At 40.2% G+C, this 22,253-nt stretch overlaps 1 protein-coding gene across 1 annotated transcript in view; it reads right to left on the reverse strand.

Annotated features, from left to right (window-relative positions):
* Positions 1-902: 902 nt before the first annotated feature.
* rnf220b (ring finger protein 220b) overlaps positions 903-22,253 on the reverse strand; it is a 31,360-nt gene continuing 10,009 nt past the window's right edge. Inside the window, exons 2-15 of the mRNA XM_072388687.1 lie at positions 12,594-12,720; positions 11,646-11,688; positions 11,453-11,545; positions 10,209-10,251; positions 9,810-9,899; positions 7,306-7,349; positions 6,886-6,967; positions 6,424-6,520; positions 5,475-5,534; positions 5,287-5,346; positions 5,046-5,126; positions 3,426-3,534; positions 1,654-1,728; positions 903-1,562 (exon numbers count right to left, since the gene is read on the reverse strand). Of these exons, the coding sequence (XP_072244788.1) occupies positions 1,491-1,562; positions 1,654-1,728; positions 3,426-3,534; positions 5,046-5,126; positions 5,287-5,346; positions 5,475-5,534; positions 6,424-6,520; positions 6,886-6,967; positions 7,306-7,349; positions 9,810-9,899; positions 10,209-10,251; positions 11,453-11,545; positions 11,646-11,688; positions 12,594-12,720 (1,076 nt within the window). The 3' untranslated portion in view covers positions 903-1,490. The remainder of the gene's footprint in view (positions 1,563-1,653; positions 1,729-3,425; positions 3,535-5,045; positions 5,127-5,286; positions 5,347-5,474; positions 5,535-6,423; positions 6,521-6,885; positions 6,968-7,305; positions 7,350-9,809; positions 9,900-10,208; positions 10,252-11,452; positions 11,546-11,645; positions 11,689-12,593; positions 12,721-22,253) is intronic.

Raw genomic sequence — 22,253 nt, forward strand, 5'->3', positions numbered from 1 at the left:
TGTGAGTATGTGTGCTTGTGTGTCACAAGAATTCACTGAAGCGGCTGACTGTCAGTCTGAATTACCACCACCTCCCATCAGCTCATTGACCAATCACAAGTGAACGAGCTGGCTTGGTTTTGCCAGCACAGGAGGAAATTATTTACATAAACAAATGATCATTTCACTGTCAGAATCAGCTGCAGTGTATTTAATTCGTTAAGACCTTAAAAATCTGCTGATTAAGTATCAAAGTCTACTCTGGATGGTCACCTAAATAGCTCTAAAAACTGAAGGTTTATACTCCAATATACCAATTTTTCCTTTTATGATCATGACAAATCATGATATATGCAAACATGACCCAATGAGACATTTATTTAGGCTTTATGTACCCACTGAAATTTTACTATGACAACAGGAAGCTGCATCTACAACCTGATCTGCAGGCCAGACGATCAGAAAATGTTGAAGCATTGCTGATAGGCTAAGTGCTACAATTGAGAGTCATATACTCTATTTGACTCTGTTTTTCTTCTCACGCCTACATGAAAGTCCAGCTTGAAAACTAGGAAACATTCTGAGTCAAACTTCAGGTTTTTTTCCCCCTCCTCATGCATTGTGCTTGACCCATGGAGACCTGAGTTGTTTCGCAGTCAAGGCTCAGAATAGCAGGATTTAGCGTCCCTCACCTCCAGATGAGCTGCGATGGGCTATGCTTAGCTAATCCCAACATGACCCACTTCTTAAAGGGCGAATACACAACATAGAGTCATCTTAACAAGCCTGTCAGGACTGGACTGGACTGACACAGGAATACTTGCTGTCTACGCACACCCACAATCCACACATCATAAAGTTTAAGGTGATTCAGCCACAGCGAAAAGGAATAGACAACAACTTTTAGACACCCATTTTATTGTAGTAATGTTGATCAAAGTAGGTTTAATGGTTAAACACAAAGAAATGCATCAATGACAAAGACAAAATGAGCCTGACGGTAACGAGATCATTGTAAATGTTTCCAACCTAAAGCAGCTAAACAAATTAGAAATGAACCAAGCAGAGACAAACTCTGTACAGTAAATACAGCTGCGTTGTTGTCCTACTCAACATCATATACACACATCACTCCATACATACATACACAAAACTATGTACATGTGCTTTGCAGTTCAATTGAATCCAACTATTTTTTTTCCCCATAAAACAGTCAAATGTTGTAGAAAATTGTTAAACATTGTCCCAAAGCATTTTTTCTTCTAGTTTTTCAGTGCCTGAAGCTTTCGGTCGATGCTGCAACAGAAATACGGATCTTGTACAGGTCAAAGGCCGTGCTCACTGTTCCTCGTAGTTTCAAAGGTTAGAGGATGTTAGGAGTTCGGTGTTAAACTGGTAAGAGCGAACGTGTGAAGAGGAGAGTGAGTAGGGCGGGAGTGCATGACAGACCAGCTGCACACAGGTCCACCCCTGACTGAAACTCCATTCCACTCCCAATATGAGCGGTTGAGTTACAGGTAAACCCGCCTCAGGTCTCCAGGTGATGTGATGGTGTTGCACTGAGGACACAACTTCTTTGCTCCCTGGAAAAGAATAAAAAATCAGACTTTTAATGAATTTCTGGACATCCATCTTTATGTGTGCGTGTGACTCAGCAGGAAGCAGAGAGTTTACCAGCGTTCGCAGCCAACACTCTTCACAGTGAACATGCCAGCACTGGATGGAGGTGAGCGGTGTTGTGTACGTGTCCTGCAGACAGAAACAGGCGTGATAAAGGTGAGTATAACCCGCAGTACCAAAACATGCCACTAGATGTCCATGTGAAACTACATTAAGAGCTTCATGGGTTAGGCCTTAAACTTTTTTAATCTTTATTCTAAGCTCATAATTCTTAAGGTGAAATCATTTGCTCAAATCTTTTACTCTCTGAGTTACGGATAAACGTATCATCACCACCTACCCATCAGAGATTGATGTAGCAAGCAGCACTGACACGATGATTATTTCACTATAGATTAGTTATTTTTCTCTATTAATGAGTAACTTATTCATTATTTGAAATGCAGTGGTGAAGGAGGCATTCGGAATCATATCATTTACAAAGTAGAAGTCCTTTAATGTTACTTGACTAAACGTATTAAAAGGAAAGTAAATGGTAAAAGATGCTGTTACACTATTCCAAACTATATTATTAGATCTTTTTTCAATCATGCATTCATGTAAACACAGGATTTTACTGGAGTTGGAGCTCATTTGAAGTAGTTATGGATTGAACTGCAGCTTTTCAATGTCTTTCTCAAGGATCAATCTGCTGATTATGTTCACTAATAATAAACTGACGGGTATCTAATAATAATAACAATAATGATCATAATAAAGTGAAATAATAAGACATGTGACACCTGTGCTCTAACTTTTCCTTTGATTTACTTACTGATTATTCAACTTTTTGTTTTAACTTTACATTAATAAACTGCTGAGTGATAAGATTCATGACAAAACTTGGTATTTCATGAGCCTTTGGTGTAAAGTAACTAAACACTAAAGCTGTCCAGCTGTACTTTAGAAGTCACATTCCTCCACATGTAAAATGCAGGAAGGCTGAGAAAACTCTCAAAGGAAGATGTCCCAAATTTAAAAAGCTTCTTTCGTTCCATCTGTGTGTTGCAAATGTTTGAAACTTTTGCTTAATAAACCATTAAATAGTTGTATCAAAGATGACGTTGCTTCTTTTGTAGATCAAGTAACTCATTACCTGACTGATTAACTGTGACCAAACATATTGTATATGTAAGGAAGCCAAAGATTATGATCCAGATTTCAAGATTTGTTTTGGATGGAGGGAATGAGATGCAGAGCACAACAACACTGGACCAAAATGAGCCCGACAACGCAGAAAACTAAAAACAAACATTATATTTTGTGAGATATTGTTTACACTATGACCTTTTCTGTTTTCTTTTTCTCTTTTTGCGTTGTGTGAATCGTTGTCTGTTCTAAAACGTTGTTACTCTATCTTACCACAAGTTCTTTTCTAGTTGTGTCGCTGTCTTTTTGGTTAACTTGTGTTTTATGTAATAGTTTGATGTAGCGATCTTTATTGTGCACACATTGCACGGAATGCAATTTCATGTCAACTAATCCCTCTGTGAGGCAAATTAAACATTGTGCCAAACAAATATTTCACATTTTCAAAAAATGTTTCTTGATGATTTTAATATTTTTACTATAAAACACAAGAGATATAAATCTAAACCAGCAGATTTAAATAGTCGTATGAATTTTATTCCATACCTATATTCCAGTGAAAGACAGTGACCGATAATACTGATTTATAGACAAAAAACACAGGTCCCTACAGTAATACCACCAGTTTGGCATTACTGCGCTGATATTGCTCCTTTCTCTCTTTATGCTCTATTGATTTAATTTGCCTTCGTACTCACCATGCAGATGAGGCATTTAAATCTGTCTCCTTTAGACAGCTGTTTCTCCAAATCTCGTATCCGAGCTTTAAGTGCGTCCAGTGTTGTCAGCGTGGAATCCTCTGAGAGCCTGCACACACACACACACACAGGAACAGGAAGGCAGAGGGAAGGCGCGTGAGTTAGGCAGGCACTGGAGAATCATTTATAAATCGAAGACAGATTAAATTATTCGCTGGCCAACATGGACACTGAGCATGAAATTTAGCAGCAATCACATTGCCGGCATTGGCTGTCTCATTTATCATAGACGGGAGGCTGGGTGTGTGTGTGTGAGTGTGTCGGGGAGTGTCAGAGTCCTCACAGAAACAGACGTACGCACAGACACGCACGCTCAATTACAGGATAGACTGTATGCGCAAACATACTGTACAGCGAGGGAGATGGGATACAATGCATTAAGTGAGATGAAACGCGTGTACACACTCGTGTCGCCTGCTAGGACCTTGATTGATGATATCATCACGTTGATATAGTGTTGTATATCACGATGGGGGGGGCAGGCGCAGGTAGTCTGAACTGACAGAGCCAAGACACCAAAATACACTTTACAGAGTGGAATGGTTACACTTATTTTGCTCTGATTGGCTGATTCACACCTTAAAATGTTTCCACCTGTTCAGCCACCCAGTCCATGATGGGATAAACGACACCCTCCTCATCCTGTGTCATCCCTCCTTTCCCAAAAGGACAAAAACCTCCCATAAAAGATGGATTTGTCAGATTTTTGCTTAGTTTAGAGTTAAACCAAATGCATATTTATTGAATAAAAAACAGGACAAGATGTTGAACTGACGACAGATGTGGTGCATTAGAAAATCACGCAAAAGAAGAAGAAGACAACTTTGTTTTTATAAAGTAAGATTTCATCCTCAAAACCGTCCCTCTTAGGAGGCTAAAAATAATAATGAATAAAAATTCAATAAAAACAAAACATTTTCTTGTTTACTTTTCATCTTTATTCTCACAGAAAACCACCACATCGCTCACACTTCTCAGTTATAAAGTGTGAATAAGTGTTTAAATCCCACCCTTTTATTAAGATTTCACATGTATTGAGGAGAGGTATCCCACACATGCTGCTACATGAGTCAGATTAGTGATGGTTGTTAGACAGAAGCTTCCCTTTCTTGTTCTTTGTTACTGGCACAGTCCATATTGAGATGTAGTACTAAAGTTGGCATAGAGGCTACTTTGGTCATTTTTACAGAACGGCCTGTAAATGATGGCTAAAGCATATTGAAGAGATTTAAGGCAAAATTAATACAAGAAACTGTGTTCTAGTCATTGATACTTGTTCTTTTGTGAAATGTTCATACATTTCTTTTTAAAAAATGTTTATTTGATCAATTACAGTAAGAATGGCATCATACAAAAGAAAAAAAAGTCCTCACTCTTGTTGAACAGACATTCATTTTGGTGATCCAATCCCTTTATCTGTCTAGCCAAGGGGGGTGTTTATATAGTGAATCCTAAACTGGATTTTATTTGTTCAAACTCTTTGCTGTATGAGCTGTGAGGATATTTCTATCAATGTGGGAAGCGTCAGATCCAGCTGCTCATCATGAGGCCCAAACTTACGTCTCTATTTCAGTGTTTTTGCAGGTTTTGGGGAGAACGGCTGGGCTGCTGTCCCGTTTCTCTCCACTGCTTGTTGATGGACTCGCTGAGCAAAGACACAAATGAACAGATACACAGTTATAGGCTAAAATCTGGAGGATGCAATTCAAAAAACCTTCTCATATTTTTTTCTCGTGCAATTTGTAAGTGTAATTCCTTTACTGTTTATTAGAATCAATAAATTAGTCACAGTTGGCTTGACTCACCATCATTTGACCATTTGGAAAAATCAAGGTTCATCCTGGAATCTGGCAACATGCTGCTGCACAACAAAACACACATTTATAGGCAGATTAACACGGAGAAAGAAAAACCATGTCATGTTCCTTAATTAGTTTATATCTCACTGAATATTCAGTGTGAGCTGAGCATCAGTGGCAGGATACGTACTTTGCTGTTGTTTCTTTAGAACTTTCTCCTGAACAGGGAATTATGTCCGTCTCGGTGTATCTGCAAACTCAAGTCAAGGAACGCAGAAGTCTAACAAAGACTCAAACCAGTAAAATGCTGAGGACAAAACTTCGCAGGGATAGTTTGATTGATTTTACTCTTTAAAAAAAAAGAAAAACAGAAGGGATTGGAAGTGGCGCAGCTTATGAACCAAAATCGTTATCCCTCAGCATCCCGGTGCAGACATTCCAACTCACAGTACATGAAAACACAGACAGAGTAAATAAAATAAATGACAAAAAAAATGCCAATTATATAAAAGTGGGATCTGCCAAGACCTGTCCTCTCTGAAGCCTCCTGCTGTGGATTTGGTTAGTTTCTTTTAAAAATGCAAAAGATGCCATTTTGTGAAGGTTTAAAAGCATTACTGTGACTAAAAATGATACATAGTTTGTTCTGCTTTGTTCTGTTCCGCATTTCTGTGGCAACAAACTTGGCAGGTGTGAAGTTAAATTTTTTTTATAGATTGGTTCAATAACATCAGTATCAAGGATTACTTTTCAGTCGGCTATTACTTATTCTGCAGGTTTGTTTCGGGCGGAAGTAAGTAAGATTTCCAGATCTAGAGATAACAATAATGACACTTAATAGTTGCCTTACAGTTGTGGAGTTGTTACTGACTGAATGTGATGATGTTTTTCAGGTGACAGTCTCAACTACTACTTTTACCTAATCTGTTTAAAGCTTTTTTCCAGCAAATTAAAATAATCCTGGCATCTGGGATTGGCCCAACTACAAAAACAGAAAAAGCCTGTGAAAAAAAGTGGTACATTTAGTATGTGAGCTCTTTTTAAAGTTACTCACTTTATAATTGATTCTTCTCACTTCACTTGTAATTACTCTGTGAAATACAGTGTTTTTCACACTCTGTGTTAACTGTAATGGATACTGTGCTCTGCCGTACTCCAGAGTATCATCTCCATCCACGTCCAGGTCTGCATCGCTATCCCGGCACTCTTTAGAAGTCGTACTCACCAACATAGCACCTGGTGAGAGAAGTTTAAATTGAAATCTTTTCTACACAGGCTAAAAGCTTATCTTATTTCTTCGGTCACAATTAAGAAAATGTGCCTTCAGAGAATGTTTGGTTGAAGGTCTTTCTAGCCCTTTTCCTCGTTTCTGTCAGTCAGCTTATAGCAAGTTTGCAGGTCAGAGCATCTGGTAAAAGAAACTGTTACTTTCAAGCTAACCTTCAAGGCATCATTTTCTACTGTAATCTGGACTGAAAAGTTCAGTGGATTTTCAACTGCCACTCAGTCACATTACTCACTCTCCACTGAACAAGATTATACACATGGGTACTTTCATGGCATACACACACACAGAAGCAAGAGCACAGATTTGCGTTTACCTTTAAACCCTATAGACGGCATCTGTATCCTTCTCCTCTCATTCCACTCGTCCTCCAATGGCATCAAGTCTGCTGAACCCACCTAAAAAATGCACACATACACAAGCACACAACTTCACCGTCTGGATGAATATGCCCATGTGCCTGGAGCTACATATCTGCTTCTTTGTTTTCATAGCTGTGAACAACACTGGTGGTGTTTTCACATGGATACACAGTAGGCTGACAGTGATCCTGATGCCACATGACCAAAGCCAGTCAACAACATATCTGTCGGTGGACCACTGACATTCTCTCAACCTGAGATCAGTCTGCTGTACGCTACATACAGTCATCTTTGATCTGATTTCAATAAAAAATATCAGGGAAACAAATATCTTTATCTGTCTTTTGTGAGAAGAAGAAAAACTGTGGGCACACCTGTCCTTCCTCTGGTTTCCTCCTCTTCAGCTTTCCAATCCTGACTGGAAACAGATAGAAGACAGACAGATGGCAAGATAGTTATATAATTAGCATGAAAGCAGGCCTCATGGTGAGCTGATTGAAGGAGGTGTCTGGTCATACTTGTCATTCTTTTTCAAGTTTGTCACATAAGAAGTTACATAATAAAGTCAACTTTAATTTGTTGTTCCTTAGTGGACGACTGTAGAAGTTTTGTTCCAATATCAAGTTTCAAATGGGACTTCACTGTTACAAAAGCTGCACCAGTTTCATCTTATTACATCTAACATGTTGCAGTGAGGAGCTACATGTTTACTGTATGACAATTAGTGGGTTAAGTGAAAGGAAATAATTCTTCAGTGGGCCGTTCTTGTTATTTGAAAGTGCCCCACTCACCACCACCACTATAATAAGCTGTGTGTAGTTCCCCCATACACATGAAAACAGATGAGCAATTGATGCTGACATCTTATCATCTTTCAAAGTTTGCATTAAATGATTTACATTTAAGGTTTTACACGTCCATGCTTTTTCTTTTCTTTATTGCAAATACAGTGATTCACATCCACAGAAAACTGGTTTGAAAGAACAAAAATGAATGACCTAATAATGTAAGAATTGCTGAGACTTCCACCTGAATCTGATAGGTAGAGAGTAACAAATGTTACCAGTGCATTGGAGGAAAAGATACAAGTATAGGAGCAAAATTATAAAGCAGAAAATAAAATATACCTGAAAGAACCATACATTTGTGCAGTAGCGGATTTAATTGCATTTATTGCTTTCCACTACTGAAGGTTGATTTTAACACAATCAACTTTTATTTAAGAGGCAGTGTTAATAGCATGTCGAACAAACGTGGACCATAATTCTTGAGTTAATTTGAAGGGCCTTTGGAGGTTTAGGATGCAACGCTGAAAAATACAAACATAATTTCACAAACTGCGCAAGCTTACCCAGACCCTTAAAGACAAAATTGATACATTTTCTCAGCTTTAGGTGGAAAACATTCCTCCCATCCCCATCCTGTCATCTCACCGTCTTCTCACAATTTCTCCAGAGAAAAGATAAAAGTTAACATGGCAGAACACTAACTGCAGCTCCTATCTCACTGTGACCTGACTGAGTGCAGATCACATAAGGGGACATTAAGTTTTAGAGCCCTCTAATTCCCGCTGGATGACAGTGGCCCCGGAGAGATGGGTAGGTCGGAGTTGTGCACAGAGAGCTGGTGGCCGTGACCCAAGTGCCGCCGTTCCAGCGAACATAATGAGGGTTAAAGAGACGGTCATAGATGAGGAAGAGCTCATCAAACAGAGAGCAGAGAAAAAGAGAGTGAGGTTGATTAATCAACAGAGGAGCACCCCTCCCCACTCCTTTCTGTTTCCTCCCTGACGTGTATTTAGAAGCTCATTATGCTGTCCTGCTACGAGGCTCAATAAAGGCTAACAGACCTCGACAGCAGCGGCGGTGTGAGGAGTCAGCTAAGATCCTGAGCATCTCAGTGGAAATGAAAACAAGAAGTCTGTACTATGAGTTAATGTCAGGATGCTGTGTAGGACCTCATGTCTCATGCCTGATCAATAACTGCCATATAAAAGTGTGACTTTTTACTGTTAAATACACAGGGCAGTTAGGGTTGGAGGACCACTTTATTTACTATTATTACTTTATAATAATACACTAATTATCAACTATTTATGAATTAATAACAATGTTTTATGAATAACTTATCAATACTTTACAGAGTAGTTTAAAGCCCTTAATAAGTACTTTGTTTCGAGGGGAAAAAAAGGGTTGTAAAAAAAAAATCCCATTGGCTTTTATTTATCGTCCTCCAGCTTACTGTGCAGATCATCACCGCAGAGATTAATGCAGCAGCTCTTTATTCATGACATTTACAGCTGCGAGTCTGTAAAAGCAAGTGTCATGACAGGGTACGCTTAACATCAACTGATGGTGTTTTTAATGATCCTGCTTCCCAACGTGATAACTGAGCAATAAACGGTGGTTTTATATTTCACGAAAAGTCGACTTTTTTAAAGAGGAATGCTCTTTGTCAAACACTGACAGTCAATGAAGTGTTCATTACTATTGGATAAAATCATCAAGCAATCAGCTATAAAGCCTTTATAAAGAGTGCATGGAAAGGAGTTCCTGTATTTAAAATTGAGAAACTGAAAGGAGCTCTATGTAGGTCAGCCTGGCAGACTTCATGCCATCTCAGTGAAAGAGTACGAGGTTTACCTCACTTATCCTCTGGTATCAACTGCAAATTATATCTGACTTTCAGTTATTTATCCCTTAACTAATTGTTTCAGTGCTGAAACAAAGTAAAATCAGCGCGGTTGAACAAAGTTTGTCAGCTAGATTGTATCATTATTACTGAGAACTGCTGCAGATTGTTATGGTAAGGAAAACAAAAAGAGCGGTAGATGGACATGACTGCGGGGAAGAAAAAAGTGCTTCTCTGTGTTTCTTACCAGCTTGTGAGCAGTCTAGGTGGGCTCCTGCGCTGTGTGGGCGCAATGGGGTGGATTTGACGTAGCACCTGCACCAGCAGAGGTCATCGACTGTTAACATATCAAGAGGTCAAAGTTGAAAGGTTAATAGCTCCTCTGCTCGTGTGGGCGCTAGGCCAGTGGATATGGTGTGGGAAAAATGGGGAGATATCTGAATGACTGGTGAGGGAAGGCTTTGAAACAAAACACATGACTGATCGCCTGAGTTTGGACAAAGGAAACTCTAATTCTTTAGGGCCTTTAGATTTAAAGCCACTTAAAAGTACAGATCTACGAGACTGATGTACTCTCGGTTCGCAAAAAACTGACTGGAAAGCAATAAAACACAAGATTTAGACCCACATGAATGCATCAACGTACCATTTAGTCTTGTGTGTCTGTTGGCCCGCACTCGAAGAAACGTCTGCAACAAAGAGAACGGACAACGTTTATCATGTAGACTTTAAACTCAGGCTCTTTGCGTTTCTGCAGGAAACACTGCAAGGCCAAGCAGCTTTCACTACAGAAACATACATTGTCTATATGTTTGGGAATTTTTCATAGTAAACCCTTTCTGCTTAGAAGATATACCAATTTACGGCTCAACAGGCCTTGTAATGATCCATCTTTGGTTTTGTCTTTAACACGTCACACCTTCCTTTTCTTAATATTATCCATTTAGCACACTTTATGTGAATATCTGTATATGAAGTTGCTTTTGCAAAAGCTCTCATTTAACCACTATGTCCTAATCTGGAAGATTTAGAATATAGTTTTAAAGCCCTTTGTAAGCCGGTAGTGTTTTTTACTACACACATTACATCAATGTGACTTGACTCTTTGTGAATCTGTCAGTTTTGACTTAAGGCCTGCTGAGTCCCACCAGGGGGAACGTTTTTATGATGTTGCTGATTGTCCAAAGCATGAAATGAACACAACAAGCGCTTAGGCGCTGCCTAAGTAAAAATATGTGTGAACATCAGTCAGTAATTTTAGAGTTTTCCGACAATTCCGCCAATATAATCCCAAAATATAAACTAAAAACTCTTAATAAGCACAAATACTTAACTTTTTAAAAATATTTTCTAAAGTAACGCTCACAAGGAAGATAACAGACAAGTCTGACCAAACTCCTAATGGATTCAGCTCACCAACGACAGGATATGTTCGGCAGTCAGTCAAGCATATTCAAACGGAGAGCGCTCTGAGCACTGTTTACTGCAGGTAAGATACTGACTACTCATAAGTACCTCACACAGCATCGCTTAAAGAAAAGAACTCACAAAACAAACAAAATGACAAGATTTGTTTAAAGAAACAAGCTCTAAAATAGAACGCTTCATTCAGACAGAAGGTGACAAGATGTGCTGTAGTGATGTAAAGTGTGAGAATAATTACATTATTCTTATACATTAAAGCATGTTAACATATTCTAGAAGACCACACAAATAATATGATGAGCTTTTAATGAGGATTTAATAAGGGCTCTAACTTGTTGTTTTACTCTAAGCTCGGAAATCTTAACTCCAGTGGCGATGCACATGTATATGTACAATATACGTACAAAGATATGTACAAAGATAAATCTGTAGATTTGAACAATCTGACACTGTGTGTAGCCACACCTGGTACCGATCTGAATGGGCTTCCTCAGACAGTCGAGTGGGTGAGGTGGGAGAGCCTCCTTCACGCTTGATATGCAGAGAGAGCGATAGGGACTGGGCAATAAGAGGAGAAGCAGAGTACTGTTAAAACAGCTAAACACAGTCAAAGGCTGGATGAGAGCAACTGTCATGAAGATATCACAGCTATGCTCACCTTTGGCGTCCTTATGAGGTGGTCATGCTGCATCGAAGTGGAACTATGGGGAAAAAAACAATAATACAGAAGTTTATATCTTGGCCTGGAAGTAGAAAGCAACACTGCTCACACGTGCAAAATTCAACTAGAGAGCCCCCTATAAAGCATACAGGCACAATATTGTCTTTTAAATGTCACCTCATTCAAATCTCTGCTTTTTTCTTGTCTAAATTTGTATCTGAATCTGTGTATAACCTCATTGTACACTTTCTCACTTTATGTCTGCCACACAGATATTGCACACTCGACCTCTCAAACACGCTCCCCCCCCTCCACACACACACACGGACACACAGTGTCCCCGTGGGCAAAGTTCAATTTGAAACCATTACTGTCCACGGAGCGGTCGTTAAGCAGATTTGGAGTGTAATGTCTTTATTGGAGGAATCATTCTTCTGGTCTAAGCAGCAGGTAATGTGTGTATGTGTGTCTATATTTGTATTTCAGACTGCGTATGTGTGTGTGTAGGGCTCAAAGCAGCCATTAGAAGGACATTATCCGCCTGCTGTATGAGTTGTCGCCTCGAGGCCGGAGGCTGTAATATGAAATATGTAGGAAACAATGAAGCAGCTTGTAAACACTGCACACAGGTGACAGAGAGGACTGGAGATATCACCTAGGGAAAATAAAGGGAGGGGTATCTAAATACAAAATCTGTCACCATTAATTATCTGCTGAACAGAACAGAGAGTCTGGGACGTAAAACAGAAAGAAAATGACAAATAGTGAAATAGAGGAAGAGACAGCTTGGAGGAAACTAGGAGATAGTCAGAAGGCGGAGGTGATGATATGATCCTCTATGATGTTATTAGGTTATTTGTGGATGAAGCCTCTCGTGGTATGATGTAAAATAAACTAAATAGAAAAAGAAAATAACAAAAGTTAAATCAGATGACAGAGGCATACCTGATCTGGAGCTGCGCGAGTTTGGCTAACTCCTGCTCCATGTGTTCTTGCAGCTCTCCTGGTTGCAGGATGGCCTGGCAGACCGGACACACTGGGGCCTGGGTGTCATAAAGACCCTTCACTTTATCTGGATAGATGGAAGGCAAAAAGGTTACAGGTGCCATTTGAAAAATCGTAGCATGATTTCTTTTTAATCTTGGCCCCTGATCTGAGAAGGCTGACACAGAAAATATTTAGGCTTACTATGGAGACATGATGCAGTATGCTTTCTTATCTGGAAGCCACCAGCTGCTTTCTGTACCTCAACTACTGGGAAAAAAAACATTAGTCAGTAAGCAGATATAAATTCGGGAGGTTTTGGGCTATTCTGGAAAATAATGTTTTGAGCTGTCTATTTATTTTCATTAACATTAATTAATAGGAAACAATTCAAATCTTTCAACATATTCATCAGATTTGAATAAAGTGTGTAGAAACAGAGCAGCACAACAACTTGAAAACACTAAAGTAAATACATTTTATTGATATAATAAATTGAGCATAATGAGTAACATAAACAGTACTGAGCATGTATCTGAAATATTTTGAGTGAAGACACTCTTATTATTGGATTACTTCATTGACTCATTATCAATCCACTGTAGCTGGACTGGCCTTTTTGGGGAAGGGGAAGTTGGCCTTCCTGTCGTCTGTTTTAACCTCATTTTTTTATTTTTTTATTTACATCTTCAACTAGCACTCTGTTTGCCTTTTCATGGAAACTTTACATTCTTATTACATCGTATTCCTATCTTACTGGTGGATGTTTAGTGTTTTAACAATCCAGTATGTCTTGTAATGTCAAAAATGTTTAATATAATATCTTAATCGGCACAACGACAATATCTAAACCATATGCCATATATGTCAGAAAAATTCTAATGAAGTAAGAGGTACAATATGTGTAATTGAATTTTTCCATTCATTCATCCATTTTCTATACCTGCTTAACCCAATTTAGGGTCGCAGGGGGGGCTGGAGCCTATCCCAGCTGTCGAGTGGCAGGGTGCACCCTGGACAGGTTGCCAGTCCATCACAGGGCCACACAGAGACAAACGAGACACAGAGTCATGCTCACTTTTAGGGACAATTTAGAGTCACCAATTAACCTAACATGCACGTTTTTGGTCAGTAGGAGGAAGCTAGAGTACCCGGGAGAACCCATGCATACAAACATTCAAACTCCCCCAGTTGGGATTTGAGCCGTGAGGTGACAGTGCTTATCATCGCACCACCATGCAGCCCCTACCTGAATTTATTTAAACTGAAAACTAAAGTAGAATTAAACTAAAATATCTAAGTAAAGCGGAAGTGTAAAAAAATTCAATTGATACAGTATACTTATCTATCTGCTAAGTTAAGACATTCTGTATCTCTGGACGGCCCTGAGAGTGTGTGTGTTCAGTAGAGCCATCTGTACCATTGATAGTGTTAATGAGAGTAAAATAAGGCAGAACACACACACACAGACACACTGGTATGGCCTCCTGCTGTCAGAGTGTTGACATCATAGGCTGTCAATAGGAACATTACCCAGGAGCGCCACTCGGCCCATTGGGCCCCACTGATGGATTACTACCATAAGCAGTCAACTGGAAGCCTGAGGAGCTCTACTATATCAAGATTTTACCTAGTAGATGAGGTGATTTACTCCTGAAATCCATCAATCATGACAAAGGCTAGTAGGCACGATGCAGCTAATTTCCCATATTCAGACGTTAAAAAAAAAAAAAAACATGAAACTTTTCTTAGCAATCACAATTTGACTCTCTTAAATATAGAAAATTGCAAACAAGTTTGTCTTGTTTTTACTAGTTTTAGTCAGTATGGTGTATGAAAGCATCATCCAAACACTGAACAAACACTTTTCTGTAGTTCCAAAATGATCAGAGACATGAAACTTGACTATCTGTTGGAAAGGCTGTCTGACATCAGTTGAGTTGTGAGCCCCCATAATGAGGAACCAAACAGGACCAAATGGCCTCTAAATAAAACATGGAATTGAAAATAGAAATCGGAGTCAGGTGTCCTTGGGAGTGTGACAGCTCTGCTGCCCACCCCTCCCGCCCCCTGTCCCAATCCCCCTCGCCTTTTTTGCATCCCCTTGCAGAGGCCTAAATGACTTTTCCCGACACGCATTGAACGTTCCCGAGCTTTCTGCGCTCTGCCGCCCGGAACATGCAGGCATCAGTAAACAATGAAATCTGTGGGCTGAAATTGAATTTATAACCACATTACCTGCATAGATAACGTCTCCGAATGGCGCCGCGATAAGAGCAATGGGATTTGATTTTCAGGTGTTTTATTTGTCCACTTTTTGGATAAGCCCCCCCCCCCCTCTTCTGACTACAGCCTCTCTCCCATCCGTCACCTCTGCTCCGCGCAGACATCCGCTTTAATGGTGTGGGAGCGAACATGTTTGGATGCACAGATGAGTGAGCATGTGTGTGCGTAGACACTTTTGCAGCTAGATGCTTGTGCTATGTTCTTTTCAGTGGCAGTTGTTGGTTCATGAGCACTTTTTTACACGTTTCCACCCCTTCGCTGCCCTCCACCCCTGCCCACATAAACCCTGTCAGTATTAGTCAGCCTCAGCTCCTCTTCAGCCTGGGGGGTCTAAGACACACAGGGGCTGTAAAACCTGCCTGTGGGGCTTGTTAACTGTTCTCTCACTACGGCAACTGGCTCGGATGGTTTGACCTGCTCTCACTGTGCTGTGCTGTGCTGAGTGTGACTGGCCCATATCCAAATGGATTCACGGTCTCCGTGTCTCTGATTGTTCTCTTTTTTTAGTTTTGTGTCTCGCCAGTTCAGGACCTTGTTTCCTGAATGTTTTGTCTTTGTCATGCTGCCACTTTCTCCCAGAGCCCCCATACAAGAACACTCTCTATGGTTATCTATAAGTTTAGTTCACGGGAAACAAATGTATGGATCCGAGGAGCCAAATCTACATTAATCCATATTACTTTAATAATGGCCATGCTCTTTTCATAATCACTTTATATCAATGCTTTTTCTCTAACTGTGAAAATCTATCAAACTGAGCAGAGATTAGAAAATTACTTTTTTTGTACAAAGATGTTATTACGAGAGGAATCGCACATGTGAGCTTAAACAAACATGTGTGAATAAAATTCTCTCCCCAAGATTTTGAAGAGAATTCCCCCCTCGGGCAAATAACTCTTCCAAACACTGTGATATGCCTCTGGCCCCACCCCACTATCAACAAGCATCATGAGATAATAAAGTTAATCTTTTGAAACCAAAAACATGCTGTCAATTTCCTTCTCCCCCTGTATGACTGATGGTGAAAACCAGATTTCCGTTGCTCCCTTTTGACATTGACTGTGACTGTCCTGGTCACCGAACTCCCCACTGAAACAGAGAGATCAGAATCCTGCCTACAAATCCTCAAAGCATCAAGTCCCCTTGAGGGCCTGGGTAATGGCCGATGCCAGCACCCATATGACGGCTGCCAGTTCTGCTGATGCAGATGGAGCGGAGATGCCTAATGTGACCTTTTGTGAATGCCACATCACATCAGGCCTGGATGTCACCCGCTGACATTATGCTGGGGCATGAAAAGGCTGTTCTGGAGGGGAGACGTGGTGACAAACATACCCCCGGTGACAAACCTGTAGACGTGGTGTAATTCTGATTGACGTGAGCAGGATTAGATGGCTTTGAATGGCAGGGGGACACACAAGCGATCATCCATGGAAGGATGGGAAGGTTTTTTGTTTTTTTTATGTGCGTGTGTGTGCGTGCGTGTGTGTGTGTGTGTAGGCTAGGTCTGTTTTTCTGTGTTCATTGGCAATAAAGTGCTGAGACAACTCTCTCCAAATGGCATCATTATCCCAATCATCAAACAATTCTCTAAGCACATCAGAAATCCCTCTATAAAGCCATAACAAGCAAAGACTCTATATAACCAGTAGGCATGTAGAGATTGGTGGGGGGAGTAAAGTTAACGCTTGGCGGCTAACTCTGCACTGGTGGGTAGTGTAGGCAGGTCCTTGGCACACTTTCAGACGAGATGGAGGGCTATAAAATCCATTGGCTCCTGCCACACCTGTACCCCACCCTATCCAGCGGCCTGCTTCCTATTTAAAAGCATCACATGCAGGATATTAGTCAGGATTTTTTGCCATCTGTGAGGTAGAGCTAACCTCAGAAGCAGAGGGGGGAGAAGGGAAAGTATGCAGGCCGCCGTTTGTTTTTTATTGGGGAAATAATGGCCTATTGAGAGGTTGGGTATTTAATGAGCAACATAATAGGCCCTGTAGTAACACATCTGCTATGAGCAGAGTCATTTCCTTAGCTTTCAAAGGCTGCTGTTCCAGCCTTTGAAACAGCAAGTCCAGTTGCTTTGACTTAGTACTTCTAGATATCTGCTTTTTATTAATTGCAGAATTGCTACACCGGTAATACATAAAAGACCAATGAGCTGCTACGCTCCATGTTCAATCCTAACCACATTCACTCCTCGCCTGGCTTGACCTAAGATCTCTCACTGTCCAATTTAATTCCAGCATTCTTCAAAACATCCCTCCAACTCTACAATCAATTGTGTTTAATGTATTAAAGACACTCACCACAACCACCGCAACCTTTGGCCCCTGTACAAATCAATGCCTCGTTAGACCACTAATGATCATTCATTGACTAATAAGATCTGTATCAACCTCTTGTAGAACATTGATTGGCCTTTGGCCTTTGTAGTGTTCTGTGCCTTACGTGGGCAGTGGGAGGCATCAGCTGTAAGTCTAGAGGAGTCAGATGATGAAAAAGCTCTGGGTGGGAATGGATAGGAATCCTAAACCCCAAATAGATTCATTCTGAAGCACCTCAGGCCAAAGCTCTTTTCTTCTGTGCTAGCGATCAATGGATATAACCTCTCTGACCACAGGTCAATCAGCACACAAAGTCAGATTTTCTCTCCCTCTTCTTCTTCTTTCTCTCTGATCTTCCACATTAGTTACTACAATTGTTCCATTCGGCTCAGGCGTGGCTCTGCATGGATGTGTCCAATAATATTCCTGATGGTGAGTGAACTGGGTAGCTGTGCCACAGTGGCCATTTCTGTGACCATATTTCCCTTCTCGGGGCTTAGGGCAAAGATCGAACCCTGCCACTGCTCTGTTTCAGCCAATCAATCTGCCCCTCATTAAGATGCTTGGCTCAATGATCTTGGATCAGGAATTCCACATTGGAGAGCGGGAGTGGAAGTCAGAGGGAAAGTCAGGACTGTCCTTGGGTACTTGTAATGATATAAGACTCTTTAAAAGGCCAAAAAGATATAGTGTTAAAACTGATGATATCTGTCAGAGGAGGATTTTTTTTTAATCTTCACAATGGTTTTGACTCACTAGCAAAGTACATCTGAAGCAACCTTCTGGAAAGCCCTAGTAGAGATATAATTCAGACACATTTCCGCTGACTGCTTTGAAGCAAATAAACTGCGTAGTGTTCCCACAGGGTGGTGGCACTGTATTGACTACATTGCTTGTGACTGTGATTCAGTGGAAGAAGCAGTTATCCTAACTTGAAAATATATTTTTAAAACGCAAATCAAAAATAGCAATATAAACCTAACTAGTCTTCCCAGCTTTGCTTACCTCTTTAACCGTGCCCAACAGTTAATGATCTCAAGTAACAAGTCAATCTTACAAAATAAACAAAATAAAAAATGTGTTGATTTCAATGCACTCTGAAAGCTTTATGACAACAATAGTCTGTGCTTTTCTTATACTTTTACAAATCACTGTTTAAAGATTTTTATAACACAGCAGTAATATAGTTAAGGTTCAGTTAGCTTCAGGCATGGAATATATGGTCAAGACTAGAAAGACTTTGTGGTTTGGGTCAAAATGACTTCTTTATTAAAGTTGGCAAGCTTTGTCATAGTAACAAATATGTCGATAAAGTTAGAGAATGATTAGAAGGATTGAATTAGAACAGTGATTCACTATTGGAAACATGAAACAAACAGACCTCTTCTGTGTTAAGGTCAGATATTATTTTGGCCTGTCTATCTATCACAACCTCCTCCCTTTTGTTATGTTTTATGACAGCCACTTAAGGTCTTTGTCATTCATGTGCAAACATATTGTCTGAGGCGCTTCATGACACTTATTGATGCTGTCACACTTATTGAGAGGACAGCCTCATGTTGTCTTCCCTAAGATCTTTCCAATATATCTACAACCTGAAGCAAAACCCGCTGTCAGGTCTGATCTTGTGGTGTGTCACAATCAATGCGGGAGAACTTTAGGTTTATTGTTATACATCGGGTGTGACCTGTGAGTGGCAAAGCATTTAACAGACAGGAAAACGCGTCAGTATTACAGTCTGCATCGCCTGAGCATGAAAAGTGAACACAATCACACCAAAAAACATTCATGGGTGTTTGAGGAAACAGGTTTGTCCAAATTTGAAGGGATGGTGGAGGAATAAAACACAGTACTTTCAGTCTGATGTGGGGCATTTTGTCAACTTTTGCTGCACACTTTGCATTTTCAGTGGTTGCTTGGCTCGGTGCAGAAAAGAAATATATGAAAATATTGGTTTTTTTTCCCCTCTGTTTGGGTCCTAGGATCAATCATCATTAAGATGAAGATCAGATTTTTATTGTAATGTACAGAGAAATAAACAAATTTTGTCCTCCGCTTTTATCTCATCCAGGTCGGCACCTGTTGAACACACACATGCACAGGGTCACACACTCATAGACACAGATGAAATACACTGGAGTAGTGGGCAGCCAATCACAGCGCCCAGGGAGTATGGGAGTATGGTGCCTTGTTCAAAGGCACCTCAGCCATGGCAAGGAGGTGGACTGACACCCCTCCAGCTGCCAGTTCCACCAATCTTTTGAGTGGCGAGAGTGGGAATTGAACTGCCAACCTTACGGTTATTGGACAACCCATTCTAACCACTGAGCCCCCCTATATCAGGTATATTTGTCCTTTGTTCTTTTCAGAATGGTTCCAACTTGTACAACAATGAAATCTAACATGTATTATTCCCAAGCCTAAACTTACAAAAACAAATTGTGAGTTTTGAGCAACAAAACGGCAAATCTAAAAATCTGACATCTGTTTGCTGACAGCTGTCAGTTGGATGAAGAAGCTCCTGACAGCGGACAGCGATAGTGCCATTCACCATTGGCCTGTCAGTCATTCTGATGCAATAAACCTGCACTCAGTCTGAAACATACAAATATCTAACTCTGTCACACTGTATCATACTTCAGTGTCACTGACAGCACTTCAGAAAATCTAACAATCATATATATGGCAAAATAGCTTCCATTTTTTTCTGATACTTTGAACATTTTTATCACCGCTGGGAGAGTGGCAGAAAGACATCAAGGAGCTAACAGACAGATCACAATCCCTTATTAGAGGGAAATTAGATTGGCACGAAAAAACACATCACTATTATCCGAACCACTGATTAATACACATTAATTCTCTCTCTCTACGTCTCTTTCGGCTTCTCTCTGGTGCTTATTATTCCAACGTCTCCTCATCATAGCTCTCATTTTCATTCCCCCCCTCGCTCTGTCTCTCAATTAGTGGTTAATAAGGAGAAAATGAGGGGAACGCTCTGTTGCTTACGAGTACTCAACTTTTCTAAACAGTTGTGGATAAACACTTTGTCAGTATGTGTGGAACTCACTAAAGAGTTTAATTATGTGAGAACTCATCAGCAGCATTACAGCCAGAAAAAAAGCTGGTTTGCTTTGTCTTTTTTTACCACATATCAGATTAAGTTGGAAGCATTCACACATGAACAATCAGCTTTTCTGTTTTTACTTACACATAGAAAATGCTCGAGATATTTGAGAGATTTGAAAGAATTTGGAAAACTTGTAGTACCTACTGTGTGAAAGAGATAACAAACTGAAACCCTATAAAAAGAATAAAGAAGATCAAAGTGAGAATGCTGAATACATCCGCTAACTGGGCATTAACAATATTCTAACTTCTGCTATCAGGTGCATGAGGCATGCTCAGAAAATTCAAATGAGCTTCCCAGATGGTGAATGCTATAAGTATTGCTGCAGAAAAGAAAAGAAAAAAGAGGCACTCTGCTAAACTGCTCAATATAAATTCTGCCATTACATCCCAAGATGAATTTACTAAGATGTCAAAGGGAAAAGAAGGAACAATAGTAATAAATAGTAGTAATAAAACAAAAAGCTTGTTTCTCACTCAAAAATGTCGAGTCTCCTTTAAAAACTGACTAAATTACTGGTGGATGATCCAGCACAAGAACAGAGAGAGCCAGCTTCTTTTTCAGAAAATGGACAGTAAGGCTGTTTAATTTTTCTTCTCGCTAAAGTAAATCAGTGTATAAATCTCTGTTTTGATTTCCTGTTTTCTGTTAGTTCTTGAATAGGTCTTTGTGGGTTCGCTGTGTTCTGAGCTTTGCTGTTCTGGCTTTCATTTTTGGAAAACTTGAGCACACAACTTGAACACCAACAGCAAACAGTCTCAGATGGCTGATATTCTTGCTACAAAACACGAGGGGAAAGAGAGAGAAGACCAAGGAGAGAAGTATACCGATCAGCCATATCATTATGACCATCTTTTTAATATTGAGTAAGTCCGCATGTCACCAACACAGATCTGTCAGTATGGGGAAATAAATTCTGAGGGTGTCCAGGAGTGTCTGGTAGTGGGATGCTAGCATTTGTTCCTTTGGACCTTGTGAGTTGTGGGGTGTTATCTTTGTGGATTGGGCTTGTTTCCTACAGATGTATCAGATTGGAATTTCAGGGTCAGTTTAGAAGCAAGGTGAATACTACTTTTTGTGTTCTTTAAGATGTTTTTTGCAGGGCCCACTGCTGTTAAGCTGGGGGAGGCTGCTATTTTAGGCAGTGCTGTTGCCATGACTGGGGTGTGATTGGTCTTCAAAAATGTTAAGGTTGGTGGCAAGTGTCAAAGTAACATCCAGGAGTATGTTAGGATGGATGTTTACCCAGCGAAACACTGCAATATAAAAAGATGAGCGGTGTTTTATACAACATATGTTTAAGAGATGTTTCAATGTGGTTTTAATGTTATGGCTGATTGGTATATGTTTATGACCAAAAGGAGATGCCCAGATTGTATAGTAAGAAGCAATTATCAGGTATAAAGTAGATCAGAAATTGAAAAGTTCAAAAGCAAAGGTTGTCACATCTTTCAGTATCATAGTAAGGAAATAACAGCTTATAATGTCGTCCTATATGTGCAACGGCTACAGATTTGTTCGTTAGCATTTTATTTTGGGAGTCTATATCAATCTTTTGACACCAAGGAACAATCAGAAAAACACACCTCCACACTGAAAAAAAACCTTAGCAGCTGACACATAAACACAAGAGCATTCACTGTGCTGCTCCAAAGAAAACACACCCACCTGCTTTCCCCTCACACACCTGTCCCTCATGCACTTTGTGCAGTGCAGGTGAGCAGCAGGAACCTCAGCCATTAAGGAGCAGCACTCTAGAAACACTAAGAGCACGACGATTACTTCAAATAAAATCTGCACTGTTGTTTTCTCCGAAGCGGGCACCGCCCCACAGCGTCTCTCCTATCATCACAGATAAGCTTCAGATAACATCTGATA

This window comes from Leuresthes tenuis, unplaced genomic scaffold (assembly GCF_036924035.1).
Source record: "Leuresthes tenuis unplaced genomic scaffold, fLeuTen1.0.hap1 SCAF_7, whole genome shotgun sequence".
NCBI lineage: Eukaryota > Metazoa > Chordata > Actinopteri > Atheriniformes > Atherinopsidae > Leuresthes > Leuresthes tenuis.